Genomic DNA, 22159 nt, shown 5'->3' with positions numbered 1-22159 from the left:
CCTGATATCTGTTAGTAAAATTTTTCACAACGGAGAGAAAACAGGATCCGATTAGAATTACTGTTAAATTTTTACTTAAATATGTGGCTGAATAACTGAAATGCATAATGGAATTTTGTATCGTTTGAAATAATTCGATGAAAATTCTACGAAAAATGATTCGATCTTGTGGCAAAATTCGTATGTGCTTTTAGTTCGTGCACCAATTAGTAAATTTTAAAGAAGACGGTTTGTTTAATAATTGAAGAGTTCTTATAGGAAGTAGCAAAGTGCCAAAATTGAAAGAAAAACTGTTACATGCGACAATGAGAATGCAACTGTATTTTGAGTGCAATTTCATTAAATAATTTATAACAAAAAGCACGTATATTAAAGAAAGGAAATTCCTTAAAGTAAAACAAAATGAGTTCCGTGTTTAACGCGTTAAGAGGTTTGACCACCTTGGCGTAAAAAAAAACAGTATTTTAATGAGTCTTTTATAATGATATTGAATATCTGATTCAAATAAATTTTTTCCCAAAAAGAAAATTGTCAATGTCAAGATGAACTCTTCAGAAAAGAAACTCTTAGGAAGAGTCGAATTAACAGTGCATCGATTTTACTAGCGAATCATCTGACTATTGTGAGTAAAATTAACACAAACATTCTAAATCTAAAATAAGCCTATAATTATGAGCATTGAGTTTAAGTAAAAAATTCTGTTTTAAAAAAATAAATTTTCAGTAGAAAAATATCCAAATCAAGAAATAATAGAACACGTGTTTTCTCGGTTTATCGAATCCAGAGACCCAACATTTCATGCAAATGATATAAATATCGTAACGTTGGAAGAATATTTGAACGACGAATGAATGAATAATACGTTTACTAATGAAGCGATCACGTATACTGGTAAAAAGTGGGAGTGTGTGTGGAATATTTCGAGCGAAAGGAACTGACATTTCATACGTTACAACTTAATACTTTGACAAAAGCGGCCGATGAAATCGTTCCCTAGGGTTGGCAGAGTTTGCCAACGCCGACAGACACAAATTACGCGGTTCAACTTTTAATAGCTGCTGCCAGAATTACCAAACTTATACCGAAGATAAATTTTCACGTATAGAGAATATTCTCCTATCTACCGAATACGTCTGATGAATTAACACGTTGACTACCAGTTTTATCTGTTTAAGAATATTCTTGAAAGTTTCTCAAACGATAGCACGACAAATAGAAGCATTCAATGACACACTTGCTAATTTGTAGTATTCCTAATATTTGTGACGTTCTTCAAAAATTTACAATATACATGTATATATACATATGTATTATAGTAAATAGAAATTATTAATTATTCCGAGAAGCGAAAGAGTAAATCTGATACCAATTGCACGAAGTTGAAATAATATTATACATTATTATCATTTGTAATGTATAATCCATATTTCTCATCATTGTTTCAATTTTATTTAACCGAGCAATAATATTGAAAATTAAAAATTTCGTAGCACCTTAAAATTGAATAATCAGTTTTTCGTCTTCTTTCAGCTAGTTAGAAAAATAGTAAAATACATTAGATTTTGAAAATTTCAGTTTGTATTAGAAAGATACATGTGTTGAAGATTCCCTTTAAATTCAGTGCCAATTAATCGACTAAAAGAGATATCATAGCAACCATACACACTTCTTCTTTTTAATATTTTCACTGGATTCATTGTAGCTCCTATAATTTTGAATATTTTTGTACAAAAAAAATTGTGGATACTTTTGAAATATAGAGCTAAATGTATGGATTCAAACTAAATGAAACACATTTTTAAACTATTAAGAAGTGACATGTCCATTATCTACGTCATTGAAGTTTGATTTAATTTTATTGCCAATATGTATCAACTATGGTTTTACAGCAGTAGTATGGTCTACGAACAATCAATATACAAAAACTATTTAACACTATCTTGCACTAAGATGGGAACAATTGGAAATTTGTGTTTATTTTACTTATCTTGTGTTTATTTTTATCTTATTATCAATGTCTACCAATGGTCATATTGTATAATTGTCTAGAAAAAGTCAAACGTAATTTGAACTATAAAGGATTAATATATGAAATGTGTATTACGAGATTTGGTTGTTTTAACGTATTTTTCCGGCCCTTTCGGATTTTTAATTAAAATATCTTCGCTCATAGAACGCGTAGAACAAACGTGGGCACTTTTTTTATGTAATTGGAGGTCGAGCAATCGATTGATTCCACTTAGAAGTTAAACTATGTCAGCCATTACCGCGGTTCGATAATTTGACTCCGACTTAACTAATGTAAGTGCTTTGCATACAAATACGTGACGTGTCTCTTGACAAATGAACTGAACAATGACTATGTTCCACACAATAATCACGAACTGCACAATTCTCACGTATTGTTGAACAGAATAGCGTCGCGAATTGTAAACAAAACACATAGTGCTTTGTTTGCATTGTCATCGTGTTATGTTACGCGGTACTGTTGTCGCGTTGCTGTTTAATTTCAACGAGCTAGCCATGATTTGATCTAACCACGCCCATATAAATAAAATCTGTTTTGTATCTATCTGATTTTTTATCCTTCGTTGCAATTACTTGCACTCGGAGATGGGCAAATTTTATTCATGAATAACAAATAAAGAAAGAAATTTGATTAAATTTAAACGAAATTTCGAAGTTTCGAGAATTTAAAAAAGCCAATATAAATCCATAGATTAAAAATAACGAATGGTCGGTCCAACGTCAATGTTTGTATTTAAACAGATAATATTCTTACTTAATATTAAGTGCGTACGTCGAATATTAACATGCTGCAGGGCACTTAGCAGGATAAAAGGATTTTTATCGCTGAAGGAATCAGCTTCACCACGAGGATATTATAAAGAGTGGATTATTAACTAGAAAGTGAACTCGTATTTTAAAGAATATGAAAGACGCCTCAGAGTCTCGAGTTTAGTGTTCTTCGTGAACTAGTAGTAAAAAATAACTGTATGCAGAAAGTCCCAGTGTTTTTGACTTAAAAAACAACCAATAGCGTACGAACATAGAGTCTCTGATTTCATTTCTACAAAATGAAGTACGAGAAATTCACATCTGAACCATACAATGTCTGTTTGTTACATTTTTCAAATCTCTGACGACTGACGTATAAAAGAAGTTAGTCTATGAAAATGAAAATAACGTTGATTTTTTCGAGCGTTGCTTAGGCAGGTTTCATCGAAATAATAACGAAAGTTATTGGAAGTTGTAACAAAATTTTTGGATACTTCATTCGAAAATTGCGAGCTTCTTTGAAGATCATTCATAAACTTTTATATAGCACGATGAAAACTGTACCGAGTTTTATCTAAGACTTCAGCAATCTAGTGTAGACTATGGACGCGATGAGTATAATTATTAGTCCCAATGCAGCTGACGCTGCTAGAAATATGGACAAGGCAGGTATTTCCATTGTGAAAGTACGAAAGTTACAAAAAAGGCTACAGTAGTTACACGATAAGAGAACTTGTCGTTGTTAATAAAAGTTAAGAGTATTATAATGCCCAAAAGGCTCATTAAAGGTATAAGTTTTCAACATTTCCATAGAAACAACAGTTTTGATAACTTTAATCGTGCTTTTCTTAAAACGCTGCAAATGATAATTAAATATGTCCACTATGACTACCAAAACAAAATAATAGTTTTATTATTCGTTGGAATCTATTTTTGCTTCTTAGAGAAACTTCTTAGTGATCTTTATTCCCCTATAAAACGACATGTTTGGGAAACGTACACCTGTAGTTGTACCACTTAAAATGGTTTTTGTTTTACGTCGGTTCTGTTTTGCAGATATGGTTGTCTAAAGAAAGGTGTAATTTTAAAAATTCCATTTTCCGTCTTACAAAAGTCTATTAACGCATATTAAAAAGAGTTAAACTTTACACACTTGCAGTTCCGAAACTATTATTGTTTTCTCTGTAATTGAACCACTGTTAAAAGTGTCAGGGCCTTTCCTTTAAAATGGTTTTTCGTTTATGTCGATTCGACTTTTTCTTGTGGAGATATTATAATTTAAACGAAGGAGTCATTTTTTAAATTTCACTATCTTTCTTCCCGTTTTACAGAGGGGAACTCTGACTTATTGGTAGTAATGCCTATTAAGGGGGTCTTCTGCTGTAAAACGCGTCTTTTTATGTTCTTTTTGGCATTTTTTCAAAAAGAAGCTTGTACCCAACAATACGTATAACTTCGTTAATTTTAGGAGTTTAGTGATATGCTTTTGCACACATATTTCTAAGACTATATTCTTTAAAAGAATGTAGAAAAAAATCAAATTTTTTGGCGGTTTACTGTAAAAGACACCCTTAAAATTATTAAAACTTTAGACGCGTCTAGTTTCCAAGATACTACTTTTTTCTTCATAACTGTGCCACTGTTAGAAACGGTAAAGCTTTCGTCTTTTCGTTTTGGAGATATCGTAATTTAAATGAAAGGAGTAATTTTTTTAATTCGATTATCTCTATCTCCGTCTTACGTGTCGAATCTCTTTCTCTCTCTCTCGCACGTGTGTCGTAACAATCGTGTCCGAGTGACCTATTTACTACGAACACGTGCGGTCAACGACCTTACCGAAAAGTAAACAAACGCTTCGAAACCTCATATCTTCGGAACTAACCACCCGATTGACTTAAACAAACACTCGTTTTAAAGGGCTTTACATCCTCTATCCTATGAATATATCAATATATATTATTATTTATGCTGTCTTTTATGTTTATTTTGAAATCTACTTCGACTCTATGCACTCAAAGAAGTTTCCGCAGTTCCTATTGATTGTACGACCGGCGTGCGATAAAACTGGATTATATATTGTTTATTTAATTGAAAATGAATTTAAGATAAACTCGATGGAAGGCTCGGTTTGGTCACTCGGAAATTAAACTTTGTGCACCACTGGTCAGTACGCAATGTTTCCATCGACAACGTTACGTCATCGTTATACAAAACGCGCGTTAAGGGATTTTACTTAATCAACTGCTTAACCAGCTGGGCTATCCTCTTCCTGTCGGCCGGGCAGAGATCCTGGATGTGGGGGAACATGGCCGCGTTCTCGTCCGTTTCTGCGGTGGCTCCGCTGCATTTTAAGCAGAATTCCTCGTCGGCCTTCACCTCCTCGCTTTCCGTCGAGATCGTTTGTCTGCTCGGAGATTAAACATTTATAATATTTCTGGTTATTAACAGAAATGAATTGACGCTACGCGCTGACCGACTCCGTGCCGGCACGGTATGTTGGAAATGTCTCTCGAAATTGTTTCGCCCTGCACCGGTTCCATTCTAATACCGCGTCGAAAACCAAGACAAACGAATTCGCGAAATAGAACGAGGAGAAAGAGCAAATTAATTATTGTACACCGTTTTGCAGAATAATTAAATATCTTTCGTGAGAAACAAAACCGTTGTGATAATGATTTAATATTCTGGAAGCATGTTTTTACTCAAATAATTGTTCGTCGGAGTGGTACTTGGATAATTCATTTTACTTCGTTTTCGATGAAAATACGACCACTGAAGCAGTTTACTCCTCTCGAAACCGTTTTCGTTTAAATTTTCTCATTTTAAAACAAAATTTCGTGGTTAGTCGTTGTTGTATATGGTAAAACAAGATCATAGTCATAAAACTTGGCACATTTATTAATTAGTTGCAACTACAGCCAGCTAGATGGTCCATATAGTACTCTTAGGAAAAGATCAGTCCTTAATTATTTTATTCTAAGGTTTGCAACGATCGAATACTTGCTGAGAGAAACTTTCACAAATCGTCATTCTTTTACTTTGGAGATCGTTAACAGGTCATTCGTTACTAATTTTTTAGATATTTAGGTATTCCAAATATGCTTCCTCTACGCATTTCGTTACAACTGAAGTATTTCACTATCGTAAACTACTTCAACAAAGACGTACGCGAATAGAAACGAATTTCACCACGAAACGTGGGGCTCGCGAGACACGTGCGCGTTGGAAATTGCGTTTCAAACGGCGGGTGCAGATACATAAGGAGCAATGTACCGTTTCATCTTTCGCTGTTGCCAATAACAGCGCGATCGCTCGAGTCAATAAGTAGCATCCTACTAACGAACTGCAATTGCTCGAAACGAAATTTAACCTACGCGGCGATAGGAGCCTGAAATTAGTCGAATTTGATCACCGACTTTCATCGTTGTCGTGCATGTGCTCGTTCTCCTGATAGATTCGCAGGGTACGTTGATGGAGTCTGGCCAGCCCGCGTAAAGAATTCGTTTTATCGGCGTTTATCCTCCCCTCGATAGAAATAATAAGGCACACGGGAGAGATGAATTACAGGGCGAGAAAGCTAGAAGTGAAACGCGAGAGAAAATAAAATGAAAACGACATCCACCTTTTGCTCCATTTAATGCAGGAAATCATAAGCATGCCGCCGTCGTAGTCGTTCGAATACATGTCTCGGTTGACATCCCGTCGTTCCCCAGGCGACCGTAGAACCGGGAAGCGGTTAGAACGCAGAAGGTCAAAAGTCAAGACGGAGACATTCACGAGGTCGATTAAAGTCGCGAATGTAACAGCGTCGACGAATCCCTGATGGAACGATTCCTCTGCTGTCCGGGGAGTACTCGTCGTCCCCGGGAACTCCGTGACACGAAGTTAGATTTACATCAAACTTCGAGTAGTATGTCCGTATCCCGAGGTAAACAAATATTGAAACATACCTGAGACCAGAACGAACAGTTAATTTTTACTTTTTCTTCGATTCCGAATTTATACTCTTTTTTCGAAAAATATGTGTTTCTTTTTTGTTTATTTAATCTCTTAAAATCTGATCTCTATCTTTAATAATAATTCTGACAGTCGTTGATGCAAGATTCACTGTTTTGCTAATCTCAGAAGCTCTCATTTCATAACGTTTTTTTTCCATTACAATTTTAAGATGGAGGAATCTGACGTCTAGATACCATTTTGCAATGCAGTATATGTATAATGAAATTTTACTTTACCTTATGTGCCATTTTTGTTTCCATACTATTTTTCATGAGTTTTGGCGACACTGATTAGAATAAGATTTTTAGTTTTACGTTATTTTGAAAATTAACCATGAGGGTTGTTTAAGTTTGAAATTAGAAACAAATAATTGTATTTATGGTGCCTAACGAAATTGGCACAAGTTAAGGTATAATATATGTCATAATAGAAAATTGAATTGTTTCATTACAACGTTCAGCAAATATTGCACATTTGGTTAGTTCGTTTCCTGTTATTTGTAAACCGTCTGACAGAAAGTATATGTTTTTATATATTGTTTAAAAGTCCCTTTCGTGCCAATTATGCTAACATATTTTGCATTCGTTTGCGTTCTTGTCCATTTTATTTATATTCAGGGCAAGTAAAAACAAAAATTTGTCGTGTTTTCGTGCAGATAATAAAAGCGAAATCATAATTGTGTAACAAAACTGTCAAAGGGACTAAGTGCCAATTAAAAATGTTTCTCGAAGTGAAGAATTTTCTACAAAGTTGACTCAACATTTTTTATGGAGAACAAAAAAATGTCTCAATATGTAAATTCATAGCAACGACGTAAAATTTAAGAGCATCTAAACTAATTTTATTACACATCTCGTCCATGCAAAAATCAATTTGATATTTGTAAAGGTGCCTCTTTTACAAAAAACCAAATTGTCCAAAAACCATGTCTGGAACAAGTTTCATAAAAAAGACTAATATTCGTGCAGTATTCGAAAATATTTAAGAAAATTTCACGGTAGATAGAAACAGTCGCACGAAAAATACGAATGAAGATAAAATACAAAAGTAGAATTGTTCTCTTTGAAATATAAAAAAGAAATTAATATTTGATATTGACACTTACTTGGCAGTAATTTTGTACCATTCTCCTCTTATCGAACTTTTTAGGGTTTCTTTCTAAGTAAGATACTTATACCATTTTCGACCATTTTCCAAAGAATTTCACAAGAGAAGTTTTCACGTATGTACAATCATATATTCTACAAAGTTCACATCTTAATATTATAACATGTTTAGGATCATTGTCTTGCAAAAAGACATAATTATTATTGATTTCACTTTTCCTGCAAGTGTGAGATTTTTAAATATTAATATACACATATATGGCGATCCATTATCTATAAAACATGATTTCCAAACACTCACAGGGCTATAACTTCCCAACATTATTTAAAACATTTTCTAAATGATGGATTCGAGCCTCGAAGTCTCTCTACGGCTAAGAGACACTTCGATCGAGTGTTATCGAGTGCCTCGAGAATCCTCGATCGCAAAGTGCGCCTTCAACTATAAAGTTCCCGGTAAAACGGGACGAACAGAGAGGCGATAGTATTGATATAAATGGACGTCGCGGAGATCTGTTCGACTGTTCGGATAGAAATTAAATTATCTCGACCGTAGTTCATTCTCGATTTTTTGCCGAGCCCTGAAAGGAAGCGCTAACCGAATGAAGGGAAGGCATCGGAGAGGAACGACAAAGGGACAGGCGCGGACAGAAAAACCATCGACACTTTCAACCTCTGAATTTTATTTACAAAATCGTTGCCCGTTAAATCGTACAACTCCTAGGCACTCTGTGTGCCCGCAAACCGCACTGATTTAACGACGCGACGCGAAAATTGCTTCCGGCTTTTGGCGCCAGTTTCGACAACGGTCGCACACATGGCCCCGTGCATCGTGTAAGAAACAATGGACGTCGGAGCATTCGCGACGAGACACGCATTGATCCAATTGCGGTCGACGTTGGTCGCGTGGGCGATCATTAACGCGACTATTTCTCGCTCTTCGTTCCACCCGCGGGAGTTTAAATCGAATTCCAGGGATGAATTTGTATCCCCTCGATCGGAACACGCGGTTTCCCGCGAGAACGGTTCCGATTCGTAGACGCAAGCGAGTCCTTTCGCGCGAGAGAAGGGAAACGAGTGACACCACTGTTCGCGTTGATCGCCGAATCGTTCAGTCTTCGAATTTTAACGAGCACTCGCGACCGATTCGTTACTCCGTTGCCGAGTTATGGTCGCATTTTATGCCCTCGTCGACTCCGTTTGGGCAGCCGGTCAAGCTGATGGTCGTTTCCTGTTCCTTGATCGGGAGGCTGGTCCTACCGTCGTTCCCGAACATGGACATGTGCATGACGCTACGTTGACCTCGACGAGAGTCCCCCGTGTACTTCTTGGAGCTCATCATCGAGAAACTTTGACCCCGTACCCGCGAGCTTAGGTCAGACGATCGACGCTGTCGTCTCCTCATCTTCCGCGGCACGCAACACAGCAGGTACCTGCGCGAAGTTCAACTTTAACCCTTTACTACTCCGTATCACAAGTTTTTGGAAACAGGTTTTGTTGGAAACAATAGCTTGGGCAGTGAAATATGATAGTCGTTTCTTTTGTATTAGGTTGTTGCGAACGAAAGGGCCTTTTTCTGGGACTCATGCGTTTGTGACTCAATTTCTATGTAGATCATGTCATCTTCGTTTCATTGGAACCTACGTGCGTAAATAAATATGCATAATTTTGTTAATGACACACAGTGTGTGTTGTTTTAAAATTATTGGATTACCAGGCACTGGTTTGAAAAGTTTCAGTTTGGTGATACTGATAAGTTTGAGAAATTTTAAAGAGAACTGATAATCTTTGAAAAAGTGACAAAATTGGACAGTTGGACGTGTTACTATTTTCTGACAATGCTCGATGACGTTGCAAAGCAAATAGTTGAAAACTAACGAAATTGAAGTTCTTATCAAACATTTAAATAGCCTTTTAACTCGAAGGATGGCTCAAGAAGAATTAGATACGAAAACTGCATTTAACGAACTTATTGTTTTTCGTACTCTCAGTTCTTTTCGATTTTATTTTCGAGTTTATTTCAATTTGTAAAATATATGAGTTTGTAAAATAGGAGTTTGAACTTAAGATTAAAAGACTATTTCATTTACAATAATCTGATAAAAGAAATGTGAAATGTGGTGTATTCTGACTATTATTTACTCTTTTTTATTTATTTATTCTTTATTTATTTACTCTTTTACCCGTGTAATACGGTAGTTAGGATTAAAGATTACTAAGAAAGCTAAATTCCAACAAAAAAAACTACCCAATTTGTTTTGATAATTTTTTCTTGTATCAAATTGTACCATTACCGGGAAAAGGACTGCGGTTTGTCCCAGTTTCTAGAATCAGTCTGAATAATGGCTACTTAACGGACGTCGTGTTACATCGCGTGGTAATATAGGCGATAATCCCATTGATCGACTAAATTTTTATCGCATCTATCCGAATTTATGGAAATAGGTCAAGCAGCTGTTGGATCGTGGTTTTCTGCCAGGTGTCAAGTCGCTGCCAATTTTTTCTGATGCTCGATACTTCGCTTCGGAACGACTGTAATTTTATTTCGGCCCTGAATATTTACTAGCACATGGTCGGAACAGTTTTCGATGCATCTCGGGGTAATCGCGTTTTAATCGAACCGTCGATCGAGGTCGAAGGTAACAATTTGACTTTGGAATACAATTTCATAAAAACTGTTATCGTAATAAAAGAATTGTTTAGATTCCAATGAAATGTATTTATTTTACATTATTGAAACCATAGTTCTGTAGCCTTGCGAGAGATCAAATTCAAATTATACCAATAATAACACGATCTTAATTAAACGAGTCAAATGTGTATTGAACTTGTGGCTATTAATAATTATTTGCCAATTATTATAGAAATATGTACATTAATGTTTTCTTTTAAATCATGTAGAATATTGTTCATGTTAGTCATTAAATTTCTAATCAGAAAATTTGGTCTAACATGTGCTCCAAAGCATTTCAGATAATTTAGAAATTTCCAAATCTGTTATTTGATAAGGGAACATAAGGGAGGTTTAGAGAATAACCGTAGATAAAATATTTTAAGAAGAATGTGCAATAAGAAGCAATGCATGTTAAATCAAGAAGAAAATAGGAAATTAGCTTTAAAATTAATGATACGTGGAATGACACCAAGGAAATACAATTCCACGTATCATTAATTTTAAGGCTAATTTCCTATTTTCTTCTTGATTAAACATGCATTGCCTCTAATTGCATATTCTTTTTAAAATATTTTGTCTATGAGAGTAAATAATGAGGTTTATTGGTGGCATTAATTTGCATGCTGCATTTTGTCTCCATGGAAAAAATGGTATGTGTTAGCTGAAGATTAAAATTATTGATTGATTAAATCGATAAATGATTTATGACAAAAAACGATTAACGCTCGAGCTGGCACGAATGGCGTCACTAATGGGGCTGTATGTTGGCTGCTGGGATTGGTGATTATCACATTATTGATGATATCATGGATTATTGGACGTATTTAAATTTATTACCAAGTGCTGAAAACTGGGAATAACAAATAACTTTATGTCTCAATAATATAACAATTGGAAGCATTAAGTCAGAATCGTAGAAAAATGTATATTATACAATACACTATATTATTTGCAAACACCCCAGTCGCCAGATACATACAACATTTGTTAGCAAAAACAAAAATAAATATTCGTGAATCATCTGCTCGTTATTCTAATATGAAAAAAATACATATTAGTTTTACATTTAGCTACTAAATCACAAATAATTGCTTTCCTCAATAAGTTAATTAAAGTTCGAGAACGCTTGGTATAAGAGTCAGATGTGCGGAAATCAAATAAATCGGGGTCAATTTTATATGATTAAATTTAGCACCGGAAAGTAGAAACGAATAAAATAAAATATATCTTTCAGAATTATACGTTCTCGTATGTTTGTTAATAAATTCTGTCAAATAAGTTTGGATTGGAATTTCCGAGAAAAGTTATTTTTGTCCAACTAGAATCAGTATTTTATGTGTCGGAAGCTCGCGTGAGCCTGGGCGCTAAATAGTGATCGAAAATTGATTAGGTTCACGCGAAATCGCAAGAAACATAGGAAAAAAGTAAAATGCAAAGTGCAGCGAAAAAATAACTAAAGCTAAATACCTATTGGGTCGTTCCATAAAATCTGAAATTAACGAGGATAAAATTTGTAATTTAGTTAGAAAAAAAAAACAAAATTTGTCAGTTCAAGGGATTTCTGAAACATTAAACTAATATCAATGATTCATACAAATATGAAACCGAACCTTATAAGTAGACTGCGGATATTTATGCATTTATGGGAAATTTTAATTCTCAAGAAACTAGAATACACTTAATATGCAAAAATATAAGAAATAATTAAAATAAGATACGAATTGTTATACAGGGTGTTCGGCCACCCCTGGGAAAAATTTTAATGGGAGATTCCAAAGGTTAAAATAAGACGAAAATCAAGGATATCAATTTTTTGACTGAGGCTTCGTTACAAAGTTATTAAAAAATTAAATTAAAAAATTTCAAATCATTCTGAAAAAATTATTTTTGGTTGCGAAGGTCAATTACAATCATTTTTGGTGAATAGACATACCCCCGAAATACTGCGTATTTTCGAGAAAAAAATTCAGTACAGGCGGAACTTTAAACGTTAATAACTTCTTAACGAAGCCTCCATCAACAAATTGGTATTCTCGATTTTCGTCTTATTTTGGCCTTTAGAATCTTCCATTCAAATTTTTCCCAGGGGTGGCCGAACGCCCTGTATTTAGGGGTGGAGACAACCCTCTACAAAGCTCCCATTTCATTAATTCTATTAATCAAAATATGAATTTGCATAAAGATACGCAAACTATTTATATGAAATAAAACACAACAACCTTCAGGCTTATTAGTGGGAAAACAATTTGAAAACGACAATGTTTTAATGAAAAGCGTTGAACTACATTTGAATAAAAAAGGAAAGGGATTTGTCCATGGAAAAGAGATTTACTGTTTTTCATAAAATTCCAGTATACGTTGAAAATATTGCTTTAAATTGTTGTACAGAACGAACATATGGGACGACCTAATATAATATAAAATAGATAAATCATATTTTTAATCTCAGTCTACCTTACGACGACGGACAAAAGGGCGGTTTCTTCGTTTCGTTACCTGTCGAAATATTTTCTGAATGTGCCGCTGACGCAGTACAGAGCGATAGGGTTGATGCAGCTGTTGGTGAACGCCATACAGAACCCGACGATTCGAAAGTAATGCCAGAACGCGTCGTAATCGGCCGCTGCAGTCGGATGAATATGAAACCACAGCATAAAGACATGCTGGGGAAAGAAACATACGGCGAAGACAATCACGAACGCCATTACCATCTTGGCCACCTTTTTGCGCGCCTTCACTTGCCTCGCCTGAAATCAAGCAGACACGACGTTACGAAAACACGGGACCTCTCTCAAGACAAAAACCATCGGTATTCGTCTGACTGTCTTTGAAATTCTGAAATTATCATTCTTTCTGCGCGATTGGGACCCTCCGCGGTACTTCTTTCGAACTTCCGGCGTATTCCATTCTAATAAATCGCGAACGTGTTCCCCGGACCGAGGTCCTCGCGAACTCCTATCATCGAGGATCAATAAGCTTGCGTCTCGTTTTTAGCGAATTTAATATAGGAGCGTTTGATACTATTCGAAATGTCGTTTTCTCGATGTTTCAGTTACGAAGCCTGTGACAGCCATTTCAATTCGCTTCTATCGTCAACTGTTTTTAATAATAGCAAGAAGTTCGTCAAAAAGTTCGTACGATTTTACACGCGTAAATAGGCAATTTTTTTTATGGTAGGAAATATCTTCATTCAATAATAAATGTTACGTTCTAATTTATAATCTATTCCCATTCTTCGGATAGCTTTTTAATTCCCATAAAAAACTAAACAAGCGCTGTTTAATGACTTCTTAGGAATCGAAGTTTTGAGGGTATTTTATGGAGAGCATATTTTAAATAAAATAAAACTGTTTAAAAAGCTACTTTTGATTCGAGTTTTGGTGACACTCTCTCCGTACATTTTACATAAACTTATATAGGTTTGCGTTTCGTTTGTTCCTTTTTCAAAACAAAACGTAATGTTGAAAATGCTCATTTGGATGTTCATTTGTAAGATTATAGTAAAATTATAATAAAAATCCATTCCTCAAACTTTTTCGTGACGATATACAATTAAATGTTAACTATTAAATAATTATATGCTTTCAAGATTTGAACTGTATCGTCAAAATCTGACCCAACCCAATATATCGTAAGGTACGTGTAGTAAATACTAAGAAGTTTAAAATAAAAACATTAAGACCACGTTATTAACGACGAATACCTAGAACATTAATTATATTGTACGAGTACAAACTTAGGAAAATGGCGGTAGAAGTTGCTGGAAATATGTTAGCGAATGTTAGAATAGTTGGAGTGGAAAATTCGAGGCTGGTCTGACGTGTTGAAAATAATGAGTCAAACGTCTTCAAGCGTTAGAATATCAAGTTTTGGCGCGTTTTCCAGCCTGGAAAATTAAATTATTTTGCGAGAAACGATCGCACCGTGGTTTCTTTGACTCACCTGACCTTGCATCTCTCCGGGTATGTTTCTGGTGCTGCGCATCAGGTGTCTGGCCATCAGGATGTAGAAAACCGCGATTATGCTGAGAGGCACCGCGTAGAAAATGAAGAAACGACAGACCAGGATGGTTTTAGGGTAATTTGGCCCGAATTCTTCTGGATAAGGGTAGCAGGCCTTCAAAGACAATTTTTTAATTCCAGTTGAAAATGGCGGTAATCATTATTCGAATCAAAAGAATATACAGGGTTTTACTGAATTGCTAGAAAGGAGATGCATCTATGTTTGAAAAAATAAATCTTCATTTTTGAATAAATGATTACTGTTCCCATGTAATTTAATTCTTAATCGTTTCTTTTTATAAAGTAGAGTAAACGATTTCATTTTTAGAAGACACATTCCTTCTACAATAATAATCCAACGAATGCCCGTATAAATATTATTTTGTTAATTTTATTACGTAAACTGTTCACCATAGATAGATTTTCATTTAATATCAACTTGTTGCTTCAAATATCGAAGGGCACGATTCAAAATCGAGGCATCCCAATAATAAGATACGAACAATGAAATACCAATTCAGTGGAATTTAAATACGATACGAATAATGAAATACCGATTACCTGGAATTTATATCTGCAACGGAGGATTTTATTTCGTTGAAAGGGAAAAGGAACGAAGAAAATATCGTTCGTTGGTAAAAAATTCGGTAAATCGATTTGTTTAGGTCTGTTATTCGAACTCACGCGAAAGCTGACGTTCGTGTTCACCCTGAAGTCTCTGATGTAAGCGAAGGAAGCTGGAATGGCGCACGTAATGGCCAGCAGCCAAATCAACGTGGCGACGATCACTGCGAATCGCGTAGCTTTTCTTCCTGTACCTTGAACGATAAAAACGAGTCGTCGTGAGATGTTTTCCATCATGGTGTCGTCTTTATGTTCGCGTTCGAGATTCCGGAATTAGACATCGAAAGTTGTAATACCGGTAGCGTGAAGTTTTCTCATCGGATCCACGATGGCGAAGAATCTGTCCGCGGAGAGTGCTGTTAAAGTGAATACAGAGACTCCGATCGAGATATCCTTGAAGCACTCGAACACTTTGCACAGAACAAGTCCGAAGGGCCAGGAGTCCAGGATATAAACGGTGAACGTGAATGGCACGCATGTCACTATCACCTGCAGGCATAATATCGAACAGACACATCTCAGAGAAACGGGTTAATTTCAAATCCGTCGAGGAATCGCGATATTACGCAATATTCCAGGGCCCGCGGAACTTCTGATTCGCGAAAAATCTTGATTACGCAACTTTCCAGAAATTAACGCGCCGGCGAAATTTATGAGGGTTAATTCCAGGGGGAACTTGGAATTTTTGCAATCGTAGGATAACGAGAATCGGAGAAGGAAAAAAGTTGATTGCCTTTAAAGCGTTCTGCTTTATTCATTCGTTTAATTGCGATGCGATAAAGGACGAACCAAATATAAAAAATAAAATATAGGGGGTGGGTGGACTTATTGTTAGCTGTAGCGTTAAAATGGAGAAACGTCGTTTTACTGAGAATAATTAAATAGTTTCGAGCGTATGGAAGCGTTTCAAAGTCACTTTCGTTAAAAGTAAATAGAATTTTTAATAACTGAGCTGAACGATAACTTTGTTTCTATTGAAGGCAGAAAAAAATTGATGTTTCGATGTTTCCATTTGTCTTTTTATAACATTCTCGATGCTTCCAATAGGCAAATAGTTTATGCATTTCGGTTCCAGATATGCTCAAAATTGATCAATTTCTACCATTGTCGAAATACTTTTAAATTTTATTCACAAATAACAAATAAAAATTGTTAATTTTTTTTAATCGATATTCAGGCAAGTGAAACAACATGTAAAAGCTATCAGGTTGTCTATTTGCCTGAACTTAAAGCAATATTTCAAACATAGTATGGAATTTTACAAAAATTAGTAAATCTATTCTTGCTTGACGATTCCCTTTTTTTCTATAGAACTTTAACTTTTCAGTTGTTTCTCAGTTTATTGACATTTTCAATATTAATCCACTAAAAAGCTGGCAGATTGCTGTATAAAATTCCATTTCTCATCTCCAGTTATTAATTGGTTTGAGAAAGCTTGTTTTCACAAAAGAATGTTTAGATTGCAACGAATTCTAATTTATACTCTCGAATTTGAGAATGTCGAATGGGACGATGTTATGGGACTAATAGTGTACGAACGAAGATTTTTAATCGTTATTAGTAGACTGCAGATGTTTATGCATTTATGGGGAATTTTAATTTTCAAAAAACTACAGAGTATAGGTACTTAATGTACAAAAATATAAGAAATACTTAAAGTAAGATACGAATTATTATAGGGGTTGAGACAACTTTCTATAAAGCTCCCACTTCATTCATCTTATTAATAAAAATGTGAATTTGCATAAGGATCCGCAATCTGGTTATTCGTGAATGAAATTTGCCCAACGTTGGAGTAAAAATGATCACCAGGAGATCTCCGAGCGCCAACGAGAAGACGTAAATATTGGGAACGTTCCTCATGTTGCTGTGCCGTAGAATAGTGAGCGCTAATACACCATTTCCGGTGAGCCCAATCAGTAGTATCAACAGGAACACGATGGGCACTATATACGTTTCCGGTCGCTGTCCGTATGGCGTATATTCCTCTTCGTTATCGTCCCTGGCCACGGTGGTCGTCGCGATGCCCGATGTCATCCTCAAGATGGACGACGCCGTCTGCGTGGTCCAGGGAACCGACAACGGGGAAACGGTGGCGCGAGACTTGAACATGTTTCCGTTTTCTTCTCGCGACACCACGTGGTTTCACGTTCGAAAGGCGAAACCGTCGCGTTTCACATCGTGCTCGTTGTTCTATCGGTCGATAGTCGTTGATGAAGGTTCACCAGCTCCCCATCGTTTGGTTCTATGCTGCGAAGTGGAAAAAAGTTCGAGTTAGAGAGAGTCGCTGGTTAATGGAACGGAATGACTATAAATGGGGAAATGATTTGGAGATATGTATCGAAAAACGATTTCCAGACTGCAGAAAATTGTATCCTTTTGGAGAGTTATGCATTATTGGGCAAATCTACTCGGAAACAAACGTTTTTGTGAATTGTTCGACGTTAACTGTCGCGGAGATTAGACTGAGATTCAACGCAAGTGGAAATATCGAGTAATAGTCAGACGCGTCAAATAGATTGCTCAATTGTACTGGTTCTCGATTAATTTTTAACACCCGTTATCTCGAGGATAACAACTTATTTACAACGCATTATTTTAAAAGTGCTAAATTTAATTTTGTTGATAAACAATATTTTAATTGTCGCAGAGATCAGATTAAGATTCAACGCAAGTAGAAATATCAAGTAATGGTCAGACACGCCAGACAAATTGTACTTAATTGTGTTAGTTGTTGAGAAATTTTCAACATCCATTATCTCGAGAATGAATACCTATTTACAATGTATTTTTTAAAATGTGCTAAATTTAATTTTGTTAATAGATAATATTTCACTTTCGACATACTTTTTTAGCAAGAAGTGTAATTGTGTTAGATATTTTCAACCATGATATTTAATAAAAAATAAATTTGTTCTATCATTTAGTAGTTTCTTTACGATTATAATTTAATAATAATTTAACTATATTCTTACATTTACGTGTTTCGAGCGTTCGTTTACAATTTCTGTTTTTGCAATCTGAATAGAGCTCTAATTATCGATTTTCAGTGTGAAATTAATCTGCATCTCTGCTACTTCATTTAATAAATTCTCGAGATTCCTCTAGACTTATACTTAATTTTTAACATAGTCCTATCTTTATTTTTATTTTCGATATATACGTGTTTCATCATTACATCCAAATAAAATTAATAAACAGAAATTTATTCATTTCTACTCTAATAATTCACAGAAAAGAAATGTCTGCCATTTTAGCGTTCATTCTAGGTTATTTCTAGGGGATTCGTTGGTACAATATGTACATTGCCACGAACATTTATCGTATCTTTCTTTGCCACAAGGCTGGTCTTCGTACAACAGAACGAATTCGTGTAAGATATTTTTTGCAATATTCCGTGTATCTTGCATTTCTTGTAACGTTGGCGGAAAAAGTTGGCGGGAAAGGTTAACAGAGAAATGTTAACAATCTCGCGACCCGGACATGGCAATCCTTGATTTATCCAGGACCCCAGACTCTAGGGGGTGGTTTATTATCTTGGCTGTCAAGTGCAAGTCTCGCAAACGTGGCTCGTAACCAGACGGATAGGATACAAATTCTAGCACACATTTAACTATCTTTCTGGACTTGCAATAATTGCTATATTGCACGAATAATTTTAAAACTAAAGTAAAAAATTGTTATGTTGATCCAGTCCTTAACACGCAAAATAGAAAATAATTCTTTCCTGGCAGGAAATATCTTTATTCAATGATCAATTTTCCACTCCAAGTTAGAACTAGACTGCGGATTTTTATGCAAATTCATATTTTTATTAATAGATTTAATGAAATAGAAGCTTTGTAGAGGGTTATCACAAACCCTAAATATAATAATTCCTATCCTACTTTAAGTATTTCTTAAATCCTTGCATATTAATTGCTTTCGATAGTTTTTTGAAAATTTAAATTCTTCATAAATGCATAAATATTCGCAGTCTACTTGTAATCTATTTCCATTATTAGTTTCACAATTCTTTGCCTCCAAATTCTTAGGACTCCAAGTTTTCTCCATTGAGGGAATTTTGGTTATACATAATACAAGGTTAATATATTCATTTCTTTGGTAAATGCAATTTAATGTTACAAACATTTTATATGTATCATGAATTACGTCTTCACAACTGAAATAGTACAAAAATTGACAAAGGTAGTAATCGATACGTCAGTATCGGAAAGTACGCGATATATTCGTCTCTGTTAACTTTTCGTCGTGTCTCCATAAACTTCTGGGCGTTCGTGTACTCTGTTCTCGAGCGTCATGAATCCCTAACGCCGCCGCGACGCGTCGGTTGTACGTGCGTTCACGTATTTTTTAGCGGCAGGACGTTTGTTTTCGGTTAACGGCAGTCGACGGCAGATAAAGTCGGACGACACACATACAGTTTCTTCGTAAGTATAACAAGGAATGCTCGGAACGAAGAGCCTTTGAACGCGTTCGGCGCTACGCGAGCCGACTTAACAAGAGTTCCGTCGCTCGGGGTGTGTATGGAGCAGAAGCGTCATCAATAAATTCGCCATAGAGAGAGTCGCGTTTCGACGTAAAAATGCAGGGCAAACGCGAAGTAACTACGTGACCTCGTTAGTCGGCCCGGAGAATTTTCATCGCGTTTCTTTTTCAATCGTGCCTTCTGCGACCTCCGAGCCGTGAACCGCTCGGCTTGAACCCGTATAATTTCATGGAAAACCGGACGGCTCGACGGCGTCAAGCTCGCAGGTTCGTTTGCGCGTGGGTGAAGTGTCTTGCTCTACAATATCTTCGACGCGCCACAAAGCTCGGCTCCACCGAGTAAATGGACTTGTTTCGACCACCTTTGAGACTAATAACGACGCGTTGTAGTATATTTTTCCTTTCGACCTCACGCTCGAACACCCGCTAAAACTTCGTTTACGCGTCGCTGTTGGTTGCTGTTTCTTGAACGTGAAACTTCCGATTCGATGTTTCTTCAACTTCTGTCGCTATTTCGAGACCGAAAGATATTCGATGACGTTTATGGTACGTGTATTTAAAGCTTGGAGTTTATTAAAGTGAACAGAATTTATAGGTTGTCAAACGTTTTCAAACGAGGCGGTAAAAGTTAAATTCGAGTAATTTTCTGATACTGATAATCGTAAACGTTCAGTGGTTAGACAAAAATGAAGCACCAAGGCGTATTCCTAAATCAAACCTTAATTCAAGATATTAAGTATTATAAATTATTCTTTTCTTCAAATTGGATGCAACGAATGCAGAAAAGTATTTGTTCTCGTAAATAGGCATGACGTATTACTCCTTCAAATTTTATTTTAGGGTGATAAATTAGATCGTATTTTGATAATAAAGACGTTATGAATTAAGCATATTAATGTATTCGTTTGATAATGTTTGAAGTCACATTTCAAGTTAAAGCTAAGTAATAAATCATACAATGAAACAATAATAATATTAAAGACTTACATTATGGATTAAGTTATAATGTTAAGTCACGTTTCAAGTTAAAGCTGTGTTACTGTTCTGGTCTCTCCTATATTAATTTGAAATTGTTCGGACGACCGAGAAAAGAAAATAATAAAACAGCAAACGATCTAACGATATTAAGGGGAGGGGGGGGGGGGGGGGGGGGAGTTAGGTTTTTCGTATTTGATAGTATTTCTTCTCCCGTGCTGGTTATTTTTTGTTCGAGTTGATTAAAAGATACCTTTGACTTTTTGAGGGGAAATATGACCTCCGAGGAAGAGCTATTTATTATACTGCGCGTAACCTACTTACGATGGGGTCTGACAAAATAAAGAGCATGTGTAGTGGATGTTCTTGATATCCTCCGAGTGAAATTTCAGACGAAAACGTATGAAGTCTTTGTTTCCAGTTTCCTGAGCTTTCTCCAATAATTGGACGATTTAAGAATGCTCAGGATACGATTTCGAGAACATTATTTTAGAAGCAAGCACACAAAACCGGTATAAATTTTTTACGTATAGTTTGACTGTTTTGTAACAATAATTATAAGGTGTCTCGAGATTTGTTACGGATTTTAAAATTTGACATGAGAGAAGAAGGTAATCAATTTAATTTGAAATTGAAATACAGTGATAAGTTCTTCGTTAAGTGCGAGTAAGGATACCAATAAATAAACTGAATTACTTTTGTGTTAAACCTTTAAGCCGGCGGCTTAGCGTTTGCTGAGCCCTTCGATTCTTACTTACCGGTATCTTTCCAATTCCCATAATTTACCGTGTGTGACTCACTGTGGTTCCCAAGATAATTTTCTTGAGAAATTTATAAATCCCAAATCTCAGGAATTTCACATATTAATTTCACATATATCCCTGGTTTAGTCTCTCTTTTTATTAACTGGAAATAAATTGTATTTTCCTTGACACTTGGTGTATTTTTACATAGAATAACTAAACAACTATATAATTTACATTATATGGATGAAAAGGATTTATGTTAAGACAATGCAGGTTTTGATTTGAGCATGAATTTTTTGTATCTCTGCCTGGAAAAGAGAAACTCGTCCCAATTATAAAAATTACTGATTAAGTTAATTTAGAGCACACCAGCTTTCTCATTATTACAATAGTAAAACTCATTACGATACGTTTCTGTTGTACCAGATATCGTACTGCTGATGAGAGGATTGTCGTGTTAATAACACGAAATACGATTATTCAGACCAATGGTCTCCACGTGACTGACTTTATTACGCCAGACTTTTTCAGCATAAAACGTGCCCTCACCACACGCATAGATATTCTGTTACCTACGAACACGCAACAAACAGCTACAATAGTTTCAAATTAATTCAATTTTACACGGTTAATGAGCAAAATCGCGTTGTTCATCTAATACCCGTAACTACGGTCATTGGTGTTACGTGATCTAGTATAATGAATAGAGTTTCAACATGAAGCCTATGTTATTGAATACGAACGCACGATATTAAATATTTTGTGGAA

At 35.5% G+C, this 22159-nt stretch overlaps 1 protein-coding gene across 4 annotated transcripts in view; it reads right to left on the bottom strand.

Moving 5' to 3' along the window:
* Positions 1-8446: 8446 nt before the first annotated feature.
* LOC143347030 (neuropeptide CCHamide-1 receptor-like) overlaps positions 8447-22159 on the bottom strand; it is an 84844-nt gene continuing 71131 nt past the window's right edge. For all 4 annotated transcript variants that reach the window (XM_076775858.1, XM_076775866.1, XM_076775874.1 and 1 more), the window contains 6 exons: positions 16992-17432; positions 15479-15671; positions 15243-15376; positions 14500-14673; positions 13054-13304; positions 8447-9316 (listed from right to left, as the gene is read on the bottom strand). In XM_076775858.1, the coding sequence (XP_076631973.1) occupies positions 9034-9316; positions 13054-13304; positions 14500-14673; positions 15243-15376; positions 15479-15671; positions 16992-17294 (1338 nt within the window). In that variant the 5' untranslated portion in view covers positions 17295-17432 and the 3' untranslated portion in view covers positions 8447-9033. The remainder of the gene's footprint in view (positions 9317-13053; positions 13305-14499; positions 14674-15242; positions 15377-15478; positions 15672-16991; positions 17433-22159) is intronic.

Source organism: Colletes latitarsis, chromosome 2, assembly GCF_051014445.1.
Source record: "Colletes latitarsis isolate SP2378_abdomen chromosome 2, iyColLati1, whole genome shotgun sequence".
Classification (NCBI taxonomy): Eukaryota; Metazoa; Arthropoda; class Insecta; order Hymenoptera; family Colletidae; genus Colletes; species Colletes latitarsis.
Note: the sequence above shows the minus strand (reverse complement) of the source record. Positions and strands in the feature narration are given on the sequence as shown.